This window comes from Gouania willdenowi, chromosome 3 (genome assembly GCF_900634775.1).
Source record: "Gouania willdenowi chromosome 3, fGouWil2.1, whole genome shotgun sequence".
In the NCBI taxonomy this organism is placed as follows: Eukaryota; Metazoa; Chordata; class Actinopteri; order Blenniiformes; family Gobiesocidae; genus Gouania; species Gouania willdenowi.
The window spans coordinates 6,452,445-6,474,045 of record NC_041046.1 but is presented as its reverse complement, the minus strand read 5'-3'; the positions used below and the strand labels follow the sequence as shown (position 1 = coordinate 6,474,045).

Genomic DNA, 21,601 nt, shown 5'->3' with positions numbered 1-21,601 from the left:
AATCAGCTGTAAAATACACTAAAAACTGATATATATCATCTATTTTTGTTTCTGTTTATTGGTCACCTCGTCAGGCTTCCTAATCAATGAAAATATAGGTTTTAATATTATTGGTGTGGGCGTCTGAGCCTTTTTTGCGTCAGTATACCCCTCGATTTCAATTTTCTTAATGGTAAAATGTGGGAAAGCTTGATATGAGACATGTTTTAATAATTGTTAAATATATGTAGAACTGTCCATAAAACTGTAACATGGTTCCACAGTTTTGTATTAAATTGTCATTGACATTTTTTAAGTAATTCTAATTCATTTGTAGAGTTTTTTCTGTTTTTTTTTTTTTTTTTTTTTTTTTACAATTTTTATGTTTTGGTAGTGCTTAGTGCACTATATAAATAGTTGAAGTTGAATTAATGCCTCCTACAATTACATTCAATTATCTAAACTCAATTACAATTAAATTATGATTACAACCGCAACAGATTTTTGAAATTACAATATAATTATGACATCATTATAATTAATTATCAATTACGCGATTACAATTATAATTGACCCCCACCCTGGCGTGAGCACGTTAGTTCTTATCCAACGTCTGCACAACCCTTGACCGTTGCGTCCACAGCTGATCGTCCAGGCTAAGCCAGTCGACCCAATGATAGAAGGTGGGGCGCAGGTCCAACAGACTCTCAACATTGAGTGTGTGTCTGAGTTCACTGACGCGCCTGAACTCACCATCATCTTCAGGTGACTCTCGTACGGGTCATTACATGTCATTTCAGGACATTTCCAGGACATCTCACGTACTTCGGTCTCAAAAAATTCAGAAATATTTTACCAATTGTTTTGTGATTATTCAATAGGAACACTGTAAATTTTTAGTTTGATTGGATTCATACTTTTTGAGATATGGATAGTATAGTGAGGGAGATATGTTGATATTTGCTCGTCCTTATTTTTTTTCTATTTTTCAGCTTCTAATATCTCAGGAACTACATCACATAGACAACTGAAATGTGGTATAGTAATTCAGCTCCACCTACTCTCTCAGAATACAGAAACAGATCTGGTATACATTCTATCTAGTTCACATGCGGCAGCCCCTAAACATTGTAAAAAAGTGAGTGTTTGGGTCTGGAACATGTTTGGGCCTTCAGTAAACAACTAGTATATGCCTCAGCTCCCTGTAGTTTGATCAGCTTTAAGCTATGAACATAGACTGTTCACATCACTAATGATTAGTCACACATATGCATTGGTTCTTTGGTGACATGTTCTGGAAATCTGAAAAAACACTTTTTAAAAACTATTTTCATTGGATCATAGCTGCACGTAAGAAAAAATCTGATCCCTGTTTTAATTTATAGTATAAAGGTTACTCATTTTTGGGAGATAAAATAATTTGTCTTTATGCTACTTCATTGTTATTTTGGACCCCAACTTTGGGGCCATTTCACCACTCGCCAATATTGAAAATCCTTTACATGAGGTCATTGTAGCTTGTTTCTGTGTCTTATAAGCATTTATTGTTAATTTGTTTTTCATGAGTAACATCAAAAATGTAAAAACCATTGCATCAGAACATTTCTGAATTTTTGGAGACCGAAGTGCGTGCACCATTTGTTAAAATGACATGGAATAATCCACACTGAGGTTTTCACAGCTTTTATTGTTGTATTGTGGACCGTGCGTGTGTGTTTGAGCAGATATGGTGGGAACCCTCAGCACATTGCAGTGAAACTTCCTGTGATGCTGAACAAGTTTTTCCAGCCCACTGAGATGACGTCTCAGGACTATTTCCAACGGTGGAAACAACTGGGAGCGTAAGGCCTGTTTCCAGTCATCCCAGTCTACTGCTGTCACACATACTGTGTGCTAATGCTGTGAGATATCAAAATATATATCTCGTAGTGCGATATAAAAACATCTACCGTATGATGTAACCCTCTATCGTTTATATGGCTAATTTAATGTGTGCATGTTTACGTCACCCAGAGATACTAGTTTACAGCACCGTTAAAGGTGCAGTCCGCAACTCTCAGATCCATCCTTCCACCTCCCTCCCCGCTGCTCTCTTGCCCTGCCTCCAAACTTTCCAGAGTCCCTACCTCAGAGGAGCTAACAAGCTAACGTTAGTCCGACAGCAACATCACAGTAATATAACATGCTCTGTTAATAGCATATTACTGCAGTGCTTCTCTCTCTCTATGTGCACACACCTCAGCAGCAGCAGCAGCAGCAACAACACAGCGTCACTTAGAGCACCCACACGGAGGCTGCTGCGCGCACATGAACAACACATGCACTACAGAGTTCTAGTGTAACAATTATAAATCAAACAAGATGTAAATCAAGCAGCAGTAATTACCTTTCAAGCAGAAAATTCAATCTTCTACCAAGTCAAATTCCTTATACTGTCCTAAAATCTGTACTTGGCCATTAAAACATTTCTGATTCTGATTCTACTCCTCCAGACCATACACTGTAAAAAAGACGGTGCACTAGCTCCGGGAAAGGGGCGGGGACTGTGAGCAACAGCTATCAGACAGTCCATCAAACACACCCCTGGCTCTGATTGGTTGTTTTTGCTCGGTTGCGGTGCATTATGGCAATCTGTTAAAGGCTGCAGGTGCAGCAGGGGGGACTCAATGAGCCTGTTTTTTCCACACAAACTACTAGTTTGATGTAAAGCTGTCCTTACATAGTGACAGCTTTAGCAAATATGACAAATAGTCACTTTATAAGAGTTGCAGACTGCACCTTTAAAGGAGCAGCTGGTCCTGGTCCATGTGACTGAAGTAGGTCCTCCTTGTGTTGTCTCCACCAGCTACCGAAGCCACGTCCACTGCAACCACCAGAATGGGCTGGTCATATCCAGCTTAACTCTACATCATTTAACACGGGCCGGGCCATGCTCGGACATGAGCCTTAAGGGCTTGTACTACAAAGCTATATAATTATACCCTGGATTCTCTGTCAGACAGAAGCTGTCCTAAGAATCTCGATTACAACAGGCTAAGTTAAGCAAGTTGATTTCAGCCTCGCTCTAGTGACAGAGGAAGAGATTACAGCGTCAGACCTATCACAATTACAGGGGAACTGGAGAGCACTTTACGTCACAATGGAGGAATAATTCGTTCAACATATGAAGAATTAAAATCCATAATTCAGACCAAAAACAACACTGTTGCTGCAGTAAATGCAGGAAGTAATTAATGCAGGAATTGACAAGTGTTAATGATTAAATTAGTGAGATTATAAACAGACACTCTGATGAGTTTCACTTTTACCTTGTCTGTGACTCTGATGCTGCGTTCATACAGATCAGCTACATCATAAGGTGGAATATATTTGTATTTTACAGGACTGGGGCTCTGTGCCTCACCACAGAAGACATGAATGAATGAATGAATTAATTAATTTATGAGTTTGAAAGCACTGGATGCACGCACAGGTTTTATCAGCTGACTAATGTAGGTCAGTCCATCAGATAAAAATCTCTGTTTCCTATAGGATGTCATTGGTATATGAAAGGACTGCATTGATGTCTAATAATTCTCTCTCTCTGTCAGCGTCACATCAGATCCACACAGTGACGTGTTCACACAATGATCCTTGTTTTAATGCACAGGTCACTGTCCAAGAGATTTCAGTCCTCGCTCAGATCCTAACCAGCACAAAACCTGGTCCAGACCAGTTTAGGTGTTCAGCCTAAGTAACCATGGTGATATAGCCCCGTAAGACATTAGCCAGCTTCGTAGTCCAGTATAGCACATACTGATTAAATCCCGGACGTTTGCACGACAAGAGGAGATCTAGCTGCATAATATAGACCGCCAAGTGTTTAGTTTAGCGTGACAAAGGTGCAGAAAATAGATACTATGGTATGTGGAGGTGAAACGCTGCATTTTTAGGCCAGATTTAGGTCCCTCGGAGTGACTGGAATCATCAGTTAGTCTGGTTACAAACTGTGCAAAAGAGATGCAAACGTGTCTCACAAATTGAAGTGTTAATTTATCTTCTGCTGCTACAGAAAAGCTTTTAAAGAATATATCCTAACTAAACCTCTACTATCATATATTAACTTTGATGTAGTAAAATTCACTACAGGTACGGTTTAAAACAATGGCAGTGGCCATTATTATTGTTGGTTTTTTCGTCTCCTGGTGGCATTTTCGCATACGAATTTACAAATCAGGACACATGAAAACAGTATACGTAGCAAAAGAAACAAATATTCCTTTATTGAGAAGACTCTTAAAGGAGAAGTACCTATTTTATTTTAGTTTTTAGTTTTATTTAATATATATATACTGAATAGCAATTTTCCATTCATTTTATGTAATTTTAAGAAATATACTTCATCGGGATATATATATATATATGATTATCAGGATATAAATTGCCTATATTGTGATATATAATTTTCTCCATATGGCACAGCACTACTGTGTGCTGTCATGTTGTGTTAACTTTATCCTCTTTTATTTTACCTTTGATTTTCTTGTTCTTCAGTCCACAGCAAGAGGTTCAAAAAATCTTCAAAGCCAAATACCCAATGGACTCAGACGCCACTAAAGCAAAGGTAGACACTGATTCTCTCTAAACTACGTGTGTCAAACTCATGGCTCGGGGCCAAATCCGGCCCACAGGAGGAAGTCAAAATTACAGAGAAAACCTGAATCATTGTTTAAATAAATTTCAACACTCCCAGTGCTTATATCACATGATTGCAGTCATTTTTAATGTTAAACTGTTGAAAAAAACTCTACATTCTTACAAAATCCTTAAATTTTTCTCAAATTATGACATATGTCTTTTTATTAAATAGAAATAGGTCACAAAATCAAGGACATTTTAAGTGAAGATCCTGTTGGGATTGATATCTGTCACTTATATGCTGGATATTGTCGGTTTCTTACATATTTTGCATTTTATGTATACGTAGAAGTGCAAACTCGTTTTCCAGAATAAAATCTATGTGTGTGTGTTTGTGTGTGTGTGTGTACAGATCATAGGGTTTGGCGTGGCTCTGCTGGACGGAGTCGATCCCAATCCTGCAAACTTTGTTGGTGCTGGTGTTGTTCACACTAAAACCAGTCAGGTGGGCTGTCTCCTCAGACTGGAGCCCAACACACAAGCACAGGTGAGCACAGGTCTGTGATGGAATTGTTATCAGATAAAGACAGGGCCGAATTAATTGAAAGTGTGTGCGTGTAAAAATGTTAATTGTAATTATGAATTACAGAAAAATAACACACTAAAAAAAAAGCAGTTAATTCCTTTTTTATGCACTCCAAATTGTACTAAGTGCTGTTTTTTATTTTAATACAAAAACACGTTTGTCTTAGAAAGTTTACTAAAAATCCAGAAAAGCATGATTATATCTTGGTTAAATTTAAGTTTGTGCTTTGTGAACAATGCAATCATAATATTCTTTATTCATATTATACATTATGTTAGTACTCAGTGATAGAAATAAAAATGCTGCCACATTCATCAACAGCTGCTCATTTTTACGCTGGGATTGGTCAGATACCAATATTTGATGAATCACACATTGGTCCTGTTGTGCGACCACATTTGCACCCGTTTTCATCCAAGTTTAATAAATGAGGTCCTGTGTCTTTACCTGATATAAAAAGTGATCTTTAAGTGAAGTGTGTAACGTGTTTCTCTGGGTGCAGATGTACAGGCTGACCCTGAGGACCAGCAGAGAACCTGTATCACACACACTGTTGGAGCTCCTCTGTGAGCAGTTTTAGAGGCACCTCCCCACCCCCCACCCCCCACCCTTAGTTCATCACGTGGAGCTGATATATTGCACATTAACATGTTTCACATGCTTTAGTTTCAAGCTGAACACAATCACTGCCCTGTATGTTTGCACTGTCACTCAGAGCACCTTGGTGCTACTTCTATGCTGTCCTCACAATGTCTAGTTTTCTAATGCTCTAAAGAGTTTTTGTTTTTAAAGATTCATTGAGATCTGAAATAAGTCTTGTTTTATATGAGATATTGTCCAATATGATGCATGCATTGTTGGTTTTTTAAAAGTAAAACACAGGACTCGTTCTTTACTAGGCTAAAGAGAGGAGCTAATGATCCAACATCCTGGACTTAAACCCAGTCACACTTTGTGATGTTACAGCTTATGTTGTTGTTACTCTGTGTTTTTCAGGCACCGTTAAGGGTGGATTCACTAATACCAGAAATAAAGGGTGGTAAACCAGTTGCTTCCCTAAATCCTTTGGTGACGCATTTTCCTCACCTACTGCGAGGAAATCACTAAGATTGCAGCAATGATTAGTGCACGTGCAGAAGTGGTGTAGACCGCCCTATTTAAATGAGTGTTTTGTATGTGTTATGTTGAACATACAGGGAGTAGGAGAGCTGAGTGCTCGGAATGTAAAAAATGTATTTGATGCAGCAGAATTGGAGGTGTTAGTAGAGGAAGCTAATAATAAAATGGACGAATTACAGCAAAGACATAAATAGATTCTTTATTCATCCCGCAGTGGGGAAATGCGCGCGGCTGGAATCTGAGTGTGACAGTGAGCCACGGAGGAGAGGTGTGTGCGTGCCTATGGGTAGAGTCCAACACGGTGACCAGGACAGGTAGCGAGCTTATGTTTATAGTGCAGCCAGATAATAGAGTGTAGCTCTACAACAACAAAATGGCCTGTTCTTCCTTCACGGTATCATCTTAAACAAGTGTGAGGTGTACGTGAGTGATCCCCGGTGGAGCAGCAGCCTCCGGCCATGGAGAGTGCAGATCTCAGCTGTGTCTCCTCCAGCCACGGTGGGGAGACGAAAACAGGAAAGGTTTTAACATGTTCCTAAAATTGTAAATACATTCATCCCATATGTATTAACTCAAGGTCTGAAAATGCCGTCCCTCGGTCGTCTTTCCCCTCCCCTGTCTCCTCACAAATATCACTGCTGTCATTACTACTCAAAAAGCTGTGACAGTTACCACCTGGTTGTAGGCCGTACTAATTTTATATGGTAAAACAGAGGCAGCAATGAAATTCAGCTTTGATGAAATGCATTGCTTCCCCTGCATTATTTTTATTTGTATTTCCTCCTCCCATGTTTTGCTCCCCTTGTGAGCTCCACCTACTATACATATTCATTAGAAGGAAACGCGCTAAATGGATTGAGGGCGCATTGTGACACGCTCCTGATTCCCTGGGGTTTGTACGCCTTATTAGCGCATGGAGTGACATTAGCACATGTTTTAATACTCCTAAACCTTTAGTGAATCCGCCCCTTAGAGTATAAGGTGTCTTTAAATACACGTAGCAACAGAACGTTTCTATGATTGTGATTTATTTTTGCTCTGCAGCTGCTCCTGTATTTAAACCTTTCTCTGAATCAGAAACAGACTATGACTGACTTAAAGCACTGCCACTAACAGCACCTCAGGCTTCATATGTATGTACAACACTGTGAGCACATGGGCAGCATCTCTGTGGTTTTTTTGTTTTTAATAAAGTCCAGTGTGTTTTTAAAAGGTTTTCCCATTTTAATCTATGATACATGTCTGACTGCTTCCACACACAAAAAAGGAATTTATTCTGCACATACAGTGGAGGAAATATTTGATCCCCTGCTGATTTTGCAAGTTTAACTGATTACAAAGAAGTGAGCAATCTCTAATATTTATGGTCCTCTTATTTAAACAAACAGAGACAGGAAATAAGTATCTACCGGTAATCCCCAAGCAAAAACATGAATTAGTATTTGGTGGAGTAACTAGTTTTGTGGCACAGAATTCCAGGTTGGCACACATCCACTACGGTGTATGTTTTAGTTCTGAGAGTGAGTTATCAGGAAAACCTCAGTCATTTATCAGATAGATATCAGAGACGGATTCATGACTCAGCAAAACCTCAGTCATGGCCCAGATCTTTTCAATGCATGCACGTAGACTACGCTACTTCCTTCACTCGTAATCTTTACGACGGAGCTCCCGGTGGCGTGATATTTGAAAGTAAACCAACCATATGATGTTTGTTAAATATTTTAATAGAACACATGTAAATATGTCACTGTTTTTGTGGTGTTTTTAATTGTTAATTTTAAAAAATAAGAAAAAAAATGGAAAAACAATCGCTAGACGATATATATTTAAAAAAAAAAAAATGCTAAACAGCGATTCACTCAAAACATAACAAAAACCAACAGAAAATAAAATAAAAACCAAAATAAATCAGATTTCACTGAAACCATACATTTCTAATTATACCATATTTAAATAGCAGGGTTTCAATCTTTTAAATAAAGGGTTTTCACCTACGTCACATTCTGGCCAGTAACCAGGATGCGTGGCCATATTGGAGGCACTCCGAGGTAAACACTGCGGTGGATAAATGTCCAAAACCACAGAAAAATTCCTCAAAATGTGTTAGAAATGCAAAGGCATTCAGGGAAGGACTTGTCTGCAGGAAAGGGCACAATATTTGGAAAAGTTACAGTTTAGAGGTGGTGCAGATTCATTCGAGTCGACTCCCTCGTCTTGGATTAATGACGACCCGGAGAGTCTTCTGTCTATTGTGTATCCTGATATGGTCAACTACCTGGTTTTAACCCTGACCCAATCTGGGTCATTCTTTGGATAAAGGTCAGAGCTTTAATCTGGAACATAATAAAATAAAGCCCATTTTAGCTCTACATTTTAACGACTGTAGTTGCTACTGTAGCAAGCTATTAAATGTGATTATATTGAGTCAATAATGCCATATGCTTCATATGAGTTATATTCTTATCACATGAGAAAATTAGTTCAGAGCTGCTGCTATCAACAATTCACTTACCTGACAAAAAATGGGCCGAACAAATCCAGATGTTTGCCTTGTAGATTCTGCTTTAGCTTCACTAATCCTAAGCGTCTCCTTTCCTCTGATAACTTTTGACATTGATCTCCCTGATTTGTTATAACTATTGGAAGTCGATAAAACTTTAAATGTTTTTCACGGTCTGACCGATTGGCACAGCCAAAAACACGGCAAAAATTCACTATTTCCTTTCGTTCGGGTGGGGCACTGAAAGGCATCACTTGTCAAACCAAGTGCCGTCAAATGACGGGGCCTCAGGCTTCAAAATAAAAGTCATCAGACTCAACAGCCTCAGGACGTGAAAAAAGGGCATTAAGCACGCTTGGCTAGCGCAAAGCAACGTTCATCTTGTCATATTTGCACTTTTTAGAAGAGTGAGTGTCACCACTAGAGGGCATTCTGACAGAGGCTAATGTATAATATGTAGCAATGCATGGAGGCTCCTGACAGCTGGTTTATTTATATTCTAGTTTCCAAATGTGTTTTTTTTTTATTTATTCATGTACCGCCTTTGGCCATTTACGTACACCACTGTGGGAACCTTGGTTATAGAGTGCTCACTTTTTTTAAATCAGTCGAACTTACAAAATCAACAGAGGATCAAGTGTGAAATATTGAGCAGATAAAATGAGGCTTCATCACGAGATGATTATTTTAATTGTTTTGTCATTTATGATAAAATAGTGCTCGTTATGTTTATAGTTCTTCTGCAAATGAGTTTATATTTTTATGCCAAAGCTGCAGATGAAATAACACTGACCTCTAGTGGCCGATGGCACGTTGTTTCATATAAGAAGTTTTGTTTCAAATTAAAAGCCCAGCAAAGAAAAAAAAAAGAAAAAATCTGTAAACTACAAGTTAGGAAACCTTAAGGTTCTCAGGTGGAAATATCCAGATTAAATGATCCAGTCAGACTTAATTTATCCAATTTAGTGGGCTTTAATAAACCAGGCTGGAGAACACTTCCAGCTGCTTCACTCACTTTTTTATAAAAGGAAGAACTTTAATCTAATTAAACACATTTCATAAATATACTTCAGAATAGAGAAAAGCTACAAAATAAATGTGATTATTCACAATTTGATTGAAATGCTTTAAATGCTACATTTGAAAAGTGACAAAAGGCTAATACATTCATTCAACATATTTTAGTTTATTAAAGACGCAAAACTGGCAAAAAGAAGCACTTAAATACTTCAGAAGCTGGATTCATGTATTTTAAAAAAAAATTTTTAAAAAAGCATTTTTGCAAAATGAAAACCTGTGTGTAAAACCAACTTAAAGCATTTGTAAAGCCATGTTTCACATTAATTGTAGACGTCAGTAGCTTCTGTGAACAGGTTATTTTTTTTTCCAACAAAAAGTGTATCATGTGTCTTATTTTTTGGTTTAAAAAAAGAAGTTCTTCCAGTCCACGTTTTAAAACATGATTTATTGACACATTTGCAAATTCAGATTCTTATTTCAAACGGAGGAATCAGACTGGAGTGTAAGAAAGCAATGAGAAGTGGTAATATGGGACAGTTTCTACATCCCATTGGCCAGAATAAAAACAACATTCAAAGTTTATCTGCTCCGCTTTGGTCCAATCAGACTCATCAGTCCTTGTAGCGGACCTCTGCGTGCAGCTGATCCTTGACATATCCGAGCAGCGTCGAGAGGACCTGCTCATGCAGAGAGCTGCTGGCCATCACCAGAGTCACGAGCTGGGCCGCGTCCGTCCAGTCCAGGTTCCCCAGCACCCCCATCACCTGGTTGTGGAGCTGATTCTGCTGAGTCGGGTTTAACTCAATCAGGATCTGAGGCAGAGGCTTGAACTGACCACTGGTCAACCAGGCGCCCAGAACACCACCACAGAGTCCACCTGTGGGCGGAGCCTCAGTCAAACACAGTAGGGCTGTGCATGTCACAATACCATATACCTCAATACATCACAATATCAATACAATCAAGTACACATTTCTCCTTTACAATTACAAAATGTAATGAAATACAGTTTTTTTTAATGTAACTTGTAAGAACAAGTAAATAGTAACCAGAGTTGGGATGAACTGAATTTTTCAATTACGTCTTTAATCATCCACGTTGTATTACAATTATGGTGACGGCATTTTTACCAATTACAATAATTATTTTCCCCCTGAAATTCAATTACAAGTATGTTCTCAATTACTAAAGTTAAATTGTTAAATATGGTAAAATGATCCTCAACAGAATCTGAAACATGTTTCAATAACTATGTATGTGTAAGACATAGAGCTGTAACATGTTTTCCCAGAGTTGTGTTTAATTAAATTGTAATTAAAAGTTTTCATAGAATTTCCAGGCCAATTACAATTACAAAGTCATTTATTAAAACCCAATTACAATTCAATTGCTCTATGAGTTTTGTTTGAAGAAAAAGGACTTGTAAAGCTCTATTATCTATTTACTTTATTATTTTTTTCTGTCAGATTGTAAACTGTGTAATTGTTCAAACAAAAATACAGAAAAATGAAGAATAAATTAAAAAAAAACGATTAAAAAAGTCGATTTGGACATTTTCTGGATCAGAACGATAATTGCATGGTGAAATATCACAATATATCGCCAAATCGTTTTTTTTTTTCTACACCCTGACTCGACAGGCCTGAGAACGTGTTCTGTTCTAACGCCGGTTCTTACCCACAGCGATGCCCATAGGTCCAGCTAGCAGCCCTCCAGCAAACGCAGCCCCTCCTGCCACAGCCGCTCCTTTAGCCGAACATTTCACAGCCACTGAGATCTGCTCATGAGCCGATAGTTCACAGCACAGACGCATGACGTCATCTACACGTGGAGCCATTGTCTGGGAACACATGGAGAGAGAAAAGACGACCGATTGTAAACTGAAACACTTTTTATTCAGTCGTTTGTAGCTTAATGTGAAGCTACTTTTCTGTTCTTTCTTTTCTAGTGAAGATGGTTTTGTTTTTCTTACCTCCCCAGTTTTTCTCTTCTTTTTTTGTTGAAGAAAGGTTAAACCTTCCTTTTTGTGTTAGAATGTTTAGTACTGTTGATGAAAACTTTATTTATATCAGGGATGCCACACACATTTTGGTTCAGGGGCCAAATACGGACCAGCTCGATCACAAGTGGGCCGCAGGTTTTAGGTTGGAAAACAAACAATCAGGTTTGAACTTCCAGTTATAAATTAGACAAAGTATGGGACACATCAACAATAACTAAGCAATAAGTGAAAAAAAACTTTAAAGTCCTTTTATTTTTTTATTTTTTGATCAATTTTTATTCAATTTGGTGAGATTTGGTCGAATAATTTAAGAAAACCTGCTGGATTTTGGGAAAAATTTTGAGTTCTTTTAACAACAATTTACAACTGAACTGTAAGTTGGTAATTTACACAATGAATCACATTTTCTCTGTCATTTTCACGTCCTCCTGCAGGCCGATTTGAATGCTCTGAAGGACCGGGTTTGGCCCCCGGGCCTTGAGTTTGACATAGGTGGTTTAAATGGCCAATTTTCAAAGTTTAAACATAATTTTATGATAAATTCTGCAGAAAATGTATTTTTAACCATTTCCAGCAGCAGGTTTGTCACATGGTAGATGAAACCATCAATAGATTTACTGTCATATACAGTCATGGACCAAAGTATTGTGGCACCTGTGAAATTATTCAAGAAAATAAACCATTTCTCCCAGAAATATTTGCAATAACAAATGTTTTTTGGAATCGATGCTTTTATTTCCTTTATGTGCACTGAAAAAAAAAACACAAAAAAGCAGAAGAAAAAATTTAAAAATTTGCAGAATTTTACACAAAATTAAAAAAACCAACCAGAGAAATTTGTTGGCACCCTTTTAAAACTGTGGTTAAATAATTTTATTTCAGACATATTTTCAGCACCTGTTACTTATTAATTTAAATGAGCATCACATGCTTGAAATAAAATGATTTTTCCACAGTTTTAAAAAGATGCTAGTACATTTCTCTGCTACATTTTTGTTTATTTTGTGTAAAATTATGTACATTTTGCCTTTTCTTCTTCTGCTTTTTATGTGGTTTTTTTTCAATGCACATAAAGGAAATAAACTAAATTCCAGGGCTGCCACAATACTTTGCTCCATGACTGTGTGAAAAGCAGCTCCTGACCTGACGACACATAAAGGACTTTAACATGAAATGGTCAATTCTGTTTAAGGACACAAATTATCCACATGTCATATTCGTGAGAATGTACAGTGTTAGAAAGGAAACTAAATGACCAGTACAATGATCCCATTGTGATATTTCACAAATGTTTGAAGAGAAGGAAATGAATGTCCTAATATATGTTGTGCACGTCCCCATCCATCTAGTTTAACTAGTTTTACAGCTGATATGATTTAAAAGGTATTTCCAGTGAATAAAAAATGAAAAGTGAAAGAAAACCTAGTAGTAAATGATAACAGTGAGTGTTGGCTGTTCTCACACATGAAAGAGCAAAATAAAACTAACATTCAAAGACAATCCCTATTTAACAGACTTTATCATTAAAGTAAAATACAGACTTTGTAATTGAATGCTACATTTGATTAATCCATTAAATAAATACATAAATTAAAAATCAATCAAAAATAAGTCAGTGGTTCTTAACCTTTTTCTTGTCGTGACCCCATTTTTACACCACAAATACAACTTTTTTTCTATAAAATTACTTTTTTTTGGTTTGGATCATATTTGTTTTACTGTGTTATAAATACAATATCAGTGCAAAAGTAACAAGATTCACCAGCTCAGGTATTTTTATTTGAACTACATTTATATTTGAGAAAGTGAGAGTATAGCATACACTTGCTAGAGATTGTGTGTGTGGGGTTTTAATTTGAAAAAGCATCCATTACTGTGATATTAGAAAAAAAAAAAAAGTTTTTTTAATTGTGCAAAATAGAAATAAAAATAAGTAAGTACGGTACAATAAAATAAAAAATGTGATTTTAATCAGCATTTTTTTTTTTATATATATATATTTTATTATTACTGGACATTTAAGGCAAACCCAAGGTTGAAAAACCCTAAAATAAATTATACAAAAACCAGCCAACCATAACACTAACCATTAACATGACAATATTAATAAAATAACTGGTTATTGATCTCAATTTTCCGTATTTAAAACAATAAATATGTGTTGGGCAAATTTCTCTGAAGTCATTTTATTTTCACAGAGAGATGACGACACTTATAGATAAGTTTAACTCGATCAACAACAACTTCAACAGATTTTAGTTCATTTAATACAATGAATACAAATCTCACACAGTCTGAAGTCTAACACTCACCAAAGGGAAGTCGTTTCTCTCCCGGTGCTGCCGGTACTTTAGTTTGACTTTCACGTTAAAAGTGTTGTTGACACTAAAACGATCAGACAAAAACACACAGTACATGCGAGAGCCGCACCGCAATGCATGCTGGGATACCGAGTGCTTCGCGTCATTATTTAAATTAGGTTTGTTTTTTGTTTTTTTTTTTATCGTTTTTTAATTTACAGAAATATTTACAGTGTGCACACAATATTTACACATTAAATACATACAGACAGACATTCACTTCACAAGGAACATTTTTCTGATTGAGCAGAAAAAGAAGATTTTATTTATTTTTTTATTTAAAAAAATACACATTTAATAGAAAGTGTCTATTCGTACGGTTGCCGTACGGACAACCCCTGTCCAACAGTTTTTATGGTTTTGGTAAGTTTTGGTTTTGGTCTCAGTCACGTGACCTAAACTGCAACGACTGACCGATCACGTGACGTAAAGTGGTCAAATAGAGGCGCTGCATACGTGATAACTGTGATAAATGTCGCTCATGTGTGTATTAAAGATAGATTAGGGTTACATTTGAGTCAAATTCATGGCCCGGGGGCCAAATCGGGCCCTTTGTAGCTTCTAATTCAGCCCGCAGCAGAATTAAATGATTAAAATGACACTTTAACTTTAATAATTGTGTAAATAAAACTCAACAATATTTCCAGGTGCTCAGTTTTCCCAGTGCTTATGTCGTATGATTGCAGTATTTTTTTTTAAATATTAAACTGTTGAAAAATCCTTCAATTTTCCCTCAAATTATTACATAACATTTCCCTTAATTAAATAAAAATTCTGCTGGGACTAATATCTGTCACTTTTGCTAGAATATTCAGGATTTCTTATATATTTAGTATTTTATGAATAATAATGTTGGTTTTCCCACATAAAAGCTGTGGCCCTCTGGAGATCAAACTGTTCCTAAACTAAACTTTAAAGTTTGACAAATCTACATTAGAGCAAAGGTTGCCCTGCTTCTTTGGGGGCGGGGCTCCGCACTCCGTCTTACGTCATAACAGAAGGCGGAGTCTATCCTCAGATAAACAACCAACAGATCAGCGTTGGACTATAACGGGAAAACAAGTTAACAACGTTACAACACGTCGTGTTTTCCACAGGAAAATATTAATAATAGGAAGAAGAATCAGCTTTATTCTGAAGGGTGAGTTTAATCTTTGTTTTTATTCTGCGTTTCTGATCGTTTATCAGCGTTTTAGCGTCTGTCTGTCTTTCTGTCTTTGTTCTCTGACTGCATTAATAAAGCCTTTGTGTGCCTCAGTCATCCACATTACAACAGTCAGCACTACTACCAAAGATAAAACATAAATAATAATAATAAACTAATCATTAATGATTAATGGTGGCAGAATAAACCTGCTGAGGTTATGTCAGGGACAAGGTTGTTGCTCAAGTGTGTGTGTGATGTAAACACACACTCATATACCGCCCTACAGTGTGTGTGTGTGTGTGTGTGTGTGTGTGTGTATAAAATTAGATCTGTTAGGGGATCAGACAAGAGGAACGCAGCTTTCCAGAAAGTGGATCACCTGCAGTTTGTGATACTTATCAAGCTATATATATATATATATATATATATATATATATATATATACATAAATAATTAGGATTCATTATTCAGTCAACCATCTTTTAGGAAATTTACTTCGATCTCCTGATATTGTTTTACTGCTTACTGTCAGTCTTCCTCAGAGGCGTCTGCTGATTTCTTTGATGTGCGAGCAGTAATCAATAAAAACATTTTTTAAAAACATGCAATGATGAACATGACCACAAAACCACACACCAAACTCAGACAGCTGCGAGTTAGTTCACCCCATCGCCCTGTGGCCCCCTCAGGGGCCTAGCACCACATTTTGGGCCCTGGGTACAAACCATTTTGTTGGGCCCCTACTGTCAGTTATGTACCCCTTTTTTGTTTGTATTTTATAAATATGTTCTACTATATTTTAGTGGTTTATTTAATATTGTGTTTGTGACATACTTTTGATATTATTTAGTGGCGGCTGGTAATTTTTTGGGGGGGTGGGTAGGGTGTGTACACACACACACACACACACACACACACACACACACACACACACACACACACACACACACACACACACACACACACACACACACACACATATATATGAAAACAAAGGTGTTGTAAAAAGAAGTGTATAGTGTATTAATATGCTGTATAGTGTATTAATATGCTGTATAGTGTATTAATATGCTGTATAGTGTATTAATATGCAGTATAGTGTATTAATATGCTGTATAGTGTATTAATATGCTGTATAGTGTATTAATATGCAGTATAGTGTATTAATATGCTGTATAGTGTATTAATATGCTGTATAGTGTATTAATATGCTGTGCCTGAAACTGAAATCCATTGGCCTGTAAAGGTAGATCCTATATTTTTACTGTGGCTACTAATACAAGTATATTAATGAAATTGCTATATTTATCTGGTTAATAAAAGGTAAATATAAAATGATTAGAATCATGGAAACACTTATACTTGGTGGCAACAAAATTTAGTCTTCAAAATCATTTTATTTCCAATCAAGGTTTGACGTGCAAAAGGAATGTTCCAGTATTTAAATGTGCAAGAATGTACGTAGTTCATTTCAATGGACATAATGTATTGCCTAAAAAAGATGTGAATGTTTTTAAATACTTTATTGCATTAATTAACAAACCAAATGTCATTTTCACAGACAGTTGTCATCAAAAGTACACTTAAAATAAATAAATAAATAAATAAATAAACAGACCAGAATAAACAGAGAGAACAATGAACAAGAAAAGAAGAAGATGGTTTTTCTTTGTTGATAGACAGCAGCATGGGGCCCTGATGCAGCATGAATAATTTGTTTTGGTGCAAAACTGTGCTTAATTTCCACAAAAGCCATTTTAATTCCAATACAAAAAATCTAAAAATGTTTAAAATGCAGTTTGTTACATATACTGTATAAAAAAACAAACTTCTGAGCACCCCCCTCCCACACCATGTCTGACAGAACTGTCAAGTTGGCCACGCCCAGAAATAACTCATAAGGACACATCAAAACAATCATTAGACACCTTTGAGGAAGACTGACAGTTGGCAGTCGAAACATGTCAGGAGATCAAAGTTAATTTCCTAAAAAACTAAAGCTTTTTAAAAAAATAAAATAAAAAAAATTGTAATTTTTTTTTTTTTAAATTAAACTTTAACATATTATTAAAAATGAAGAGAAAATGAACTATCTGGAATTATGATTTAAAACCAGTGTTTGATCTTTGTTTTTGGGACCAGGAGGAAAACCTGAAGATGTTTGGAAAGATCTTTTCTCATTTTCTCGGAAACACGGACGAGGACCTGGAGGCCACAGACGACGCCCGTGAGAACCACCTGGAGCTGGAGGACGAGGGGTGGATTATTGTGAACCTGCCAGGTGAGTGCATCGCCCTCTAATAAATATGAATAACATGAATAAACATGTGTAAATATACAGTTTGTTCAGCAGATGGAGATGTGTCATCACCCTGTGTGGATGCTTTGGAGAACCTGCTCATCGAGCACCCCAGCATGTCTGTGTACCAGAGGAGCTACAGGATGAGTGGAGAGGAGAAGGAGGATGAGGAGGGTTCAGATGAAGAGGATGACCCAAGGTCGCTAATTACAGCAGAAAAACACACACCATTTAGATGTTGAACATAAAGTGAAAAAACATTTTTATAGGAAACAAACATCATGATAGACATTTCCAGAAAGCAACGTCCTCCCAAGCTCCAACTAAGCTCCAACTAAGCTCCAACTAAGTCCACCATCCGTAACGCTGCAGAGGTGGCAAAAGTACTATTATCAATTACTCACGTAAAAGTATAGATACTTGAATAAAAAATTACTTTAGTAAAAGTAAAAAAGTAGATGCTTCTAAATGTATTTATGTAAAAAAGTAAAACAAATGTCCCTTTAATAATAAGACAGGGTTTTTAAACCAGCAAATTCCATATATTTATTTTCTTTAAGAACTTGTAGAAAACTGGTTCATGGAAACAAGTTAAATCTGTTACTTTTCAACACCTGGAGAATTTAGCACTCATAAAAAATACATTTTGTAAATAAAATGTGTCAAAAAAATAAATAAATAATCAATAAATCCCAGAGCAGCTTTTAGTTTAACATTTTCAAAAACTTGAAAATATTTGCGTCTTTTTACATCGTGACGTCATCTTCGAAGGTCTTAAAAGTAACAAAGTCATCTTGAAAATGTAAGGAGTAGAAAGTACTGATATTTGTTTTAAAAACTAAGGAGTCAGCAAAAAAAAATAATACTCACGTAAAGTATAGATACCAGAAAAAACTACTTAAGTATAGCAACGCAGTATTTGTACTTTGTTACTTGTCACCTCTGCTCCGCCAATAGCGCTCGTTCACGTCAATGAGCTTTTGGTACTTTTTGTGAATGTGCATATTAGCTAAATATTTAGTTTTACCCGTAGCATTTAGATTTAACATTTAGATGTAACATTTTCTTTCTTTTCTTTTTTATCTTTATTTTGAACATGAAACAGTGAAATTTAACACAACAAAACAAAAAATTAATAATCCATTATAAATATATATATTTATATATATATATATATATCATTATCATTAACATGCTCAAAAAGGAGTAGGAAGAAGTATAAAAACGTATTTAATCCAACCACCTAATTTCTATTATATGTGTATAGACACATGCATACACACACGCACACACTTAATTTCCTATGTACAACTCGACATGATTGTCAATATGGTAATATAATAACACATTTACACATCAATGAGTTTTATAAATTAATAAATCAGTGTCAACAGTAGATTTAATATTTAACTATATATTTCATATTTCACGTTTAGAATAAACATTGATATCTTATTTTTACGAGTAAAGTAAATATCACAAATTTCACAGATATTGGTGTAAATCTGTTCAAAAGTAACGTGAAAAAATAAACACACGGTTTTTTAAATGTGGTTTGTTGCTAAATGTTGCAAAAAGTTGCAACTTTACAATCAGCACCCCTTAATTACATTTGTTAGTTAAATTTAACATTTAGATTTTACATTTTACATTTAGATTTTGCATTGACATTACATTTTTAAATATCAAAAAATTTACAAATATTGCTGTAAGTCTTCTTCTCTGCTTCATTGTTTACTACTAAACCACAGAGTTGTAACTTTTACCCCCTGTGGACACTGATCTTTTCGGGTCACAACTGTTTCTTTTCTCTTTCCGTAAACAAACGAGATTTACATCCACATATTTAACTTTTCCTGTTTTTTTTTAGAGGAACCAAAAGCAGCACAAGTTGGTATTTTGACTGAAAAAAGCTGTTAAATGATCTAAAAAGTAGGCTGAATGCAAGTGTGTGTGTGTGTGTGTGTGTGTGTGTGTGTGTGTGTGTGTGTGTGTGTGTGTGTGTGTGTGTGTGTGTGTGTGTGTAGGCCTGTTGTGGTGAGGCAGCACGTGTCCTGGCGTCTGGCCGCCTGGGGCCTTCCTCTACCCTGTGGCCTCCAGCTCCAGGCTGCAGAACGGGCCAGGACTCAGGCTGAACGTAAGAAACTGGGCCGCGGTTTCCTCCACCGTCAGAACCTGACACACATGAGATCATCTCTGAAAGAGAAAAGCTACGGCTACTTCAAGCAGCCGTGCCAGCGCACACACAACTACTGAGTTACAGGATCCATGTGTCCGTCCTCACAGCGCCGTGCCTTAGTCACGTGATCCACCATCGCATCTTTGATGTTCCGTGCACTCCACACATAAAGCTGCAATGTTCACATCAAACCTCTGAGAACTACTAACCTCAAGCAGCTCAGAACAAATAACCTGATGGTTTTTATCAGTGGTTCACAGCCTTTCTTGGGTCGTGACCCCATTTTTATCTCACAGATTTCTGGCGACCACAGATACTAATTTTTTTTATCATATTTGTGTGAAAGCCCATCCCTCCAGTAAAAAAAACAAAAACAAAATCTAGGAACAGTAAAATAACAATTATCATAATTAAAAAGATTAAAATCTAAATCATAATTACAAGATACTAAGTCATAATTATAAGATACTAAGTCTACATAATTATCATAATTATGAGTTAGATTTTTTTTCTTCATTATTATATTACTTTTCCCAGATTATTTTTATACTTTTTACTGGTGAGAATTGGTTTCCATATATTTGTTATACTTTGTATCAAATACAGAGTATCCAGTATCAGTGCACAAAGTAACATTTTTATTCTGCATTTTTTTTGAACTAGATTTATATTTGAGAAAGTGAAAGTGGTGTTTTAATTTTAAAAAAAAAAACATCCATTTCTGTGCTATTATGTATTGATTTTTTTTAAAATTGTGCAGAAAGATCGAGAAATAAAAATAAATAAATATGGTACAATAAAATTAAAAAATAAAACTTTAGTTAGTCATTTTTAAAATATAATTATTACTAAACATTTCAGGTGACTCCGTTTTATTGCCAGGCGACCCCACATGGGGCCACGACCCCAAGGTTGAGAACCTCTGGTTTATTGTACAAAAAAAGAAAAAAAAATTCTGTTGCATGCTAAGAGAAATAAAAACCTTTTATTTTGTTTAAATAAGGGATATGAATGTTATGTTCATGTTACTGGTAAAGTGTGCGATGCTGTTGTATTTGTTTGAAGTTTGGCTGTAATTTATGATGAAGTGTGTTTGATAAGTTTGACACATTCAGTGTGATACAGTTATTTTTACTTCATGTAAATGTCATTTTCCTTCAAATCTCTGCTAGTCCACAGTTTTTTTACTCATCATATTACACAAGCTATTGTAATAAAAATAATTTTCTATTTGTGTGTATTTGTAAAATGTAAAAAAAAAAATGCATATAAAATGATTTTTCTAAAGTTGGTGTCAGCATGTGTTTAATGTTGTTGCACTAACAACAGTGTAGATTTGAAACAGCAAGTGAAAAGATTCATTCATTAATAAATCAAGTATTAACAGAGGTGACGGTAGAGACTGTATCAGATTTGAGGGTCATGTGATCATTTAGAATAATGACCAATCTGAGCATAATACAAAAAAAAAAAGAAACCAAAAAGGTTTGTGCATTTTTTTGTCATTAAGTGTTTATTTTTTATTTTTTATGGTGGTTCTATAAACTTTTCTGTTATTTGTGGAGTCATCCTGTGTTTTTGTCTGTAGTTTTGTAAATGGTTTGGTTTCATTTTGTTGTCATTTTTGTTCATTTCTATTTTTGTCCATTTGTTTGTTTTTTTTCTTATTAATTTGGTGTATTTCTGTTTTTGTTTTTCTATATTTTTCTGAGACTTTTTAAGGCGCTGTATTTTTATGTAATTTTGTATGTTTTTTAAGTCACTTTGTGCGATTTTGTTATTATGTGTTA

At 35.8% G+C, this 21,601-nt stretch overlaps 3 protein-coding genes across 5 annotated transcripts in view; 2 read left to right on the top strand and 1 right to left on the bottom strand.

Moving 5' to 3' along the window:
• LOC114454457 (AP-2 complex subunit alpha-2-like) overlaps positions 1 to 7,513 on the top strand; it is a 37,515-nt gene extending 30,002 nt beyond the window's left edge. For both annotated transcript variants that reach the window (XM_028434959.1, XM_028434952.1), the window contains 5 exons: positions 621 to 744; positions 1,704 to 1,820; positions 4,513 to 4,582; positions 5,009 to 5,143; positions 5,685 to 7,513. In XM_028434959.1, the coding sequence (XP_028290760.1) occupies positions 621 to 744; positions 1,704 to 1,820; positions 4,513 to 4,582; positions 5,009 to 5,143; positions 5,685 to 5,762 (524 nt within the window). In that variant the 3' untranslated portion in view covers positions 5,763 to 7,513. The remainder of the gene's footprint in view (positions 1 to 620; positions 745 to 1,703; positions 1,821 to 4,512; positions 4,583 to 5,008; positions 5,144 to 5,684) is intronic.
• A 2,737-nt stretch (positions 7,514 to 10,250) lies between these two features.
• Positions 10,251 to 14,264, bottom strand: LOC114457710 (protein C19orf12 homolog). The gene is made up of 3 exons (XM_028439741.1): positions 14,139 to 14,264; positions 11,502 to 11,664; positions 10,251 to 10,701 (listed from the first exon to the last, which is right to left on the bottom strand). Exons 1-3 carry the CDS (start codon positions 14,241 to 14,243, stop codon positions 10,436 to 10,438), a joined length of 534 nt encoding a protein of 177 aa, XP_028295542.1. The 5' UTR covers positions 14,244 to 14,264; the 3' UTR covers positions 10,251 to 10,435.
• A 913-nt stretch (positions 14,265 to 15,177) lies between these two features.
• LOC114457698 (tumor protein p53-inducible nuclear protein 2) lies at positions 15,178 to 20,241 on the top strand. Of its 2 annotated transcripts, none has more exons than XM_028439723.1 (4): positions 15,178 to 15,327; positions 17,476 to 17,614; positions 17,684 to 17,831; positions 19,660 to 20,241. In XM_028439723.1, exons 2-4 carry the CDS (start codon positions 17,491 to 17,493, stop codon positions 19,886 to 19,888), a joined length of 501 nt encoding a protein of 166 aa, XP_028295524.1. In that variant the 5' UTR covers positions 15,178 to 15,327; positions 17,476 to 17,490; the 3' UTR covers positions 19,889 to 20,241. The 2 variants fall into 2 exon arrangements, with proteins under 2 accessions (XP_028295524.1, XP_028295530.1); XM_028439729.1 differs by having other exon boundaries at positions 17,687 to 17,831; positions 19,660 to 20,234.
• Positions 20,242 to 21,601: the final 1,360 nt, after the last annotated feature.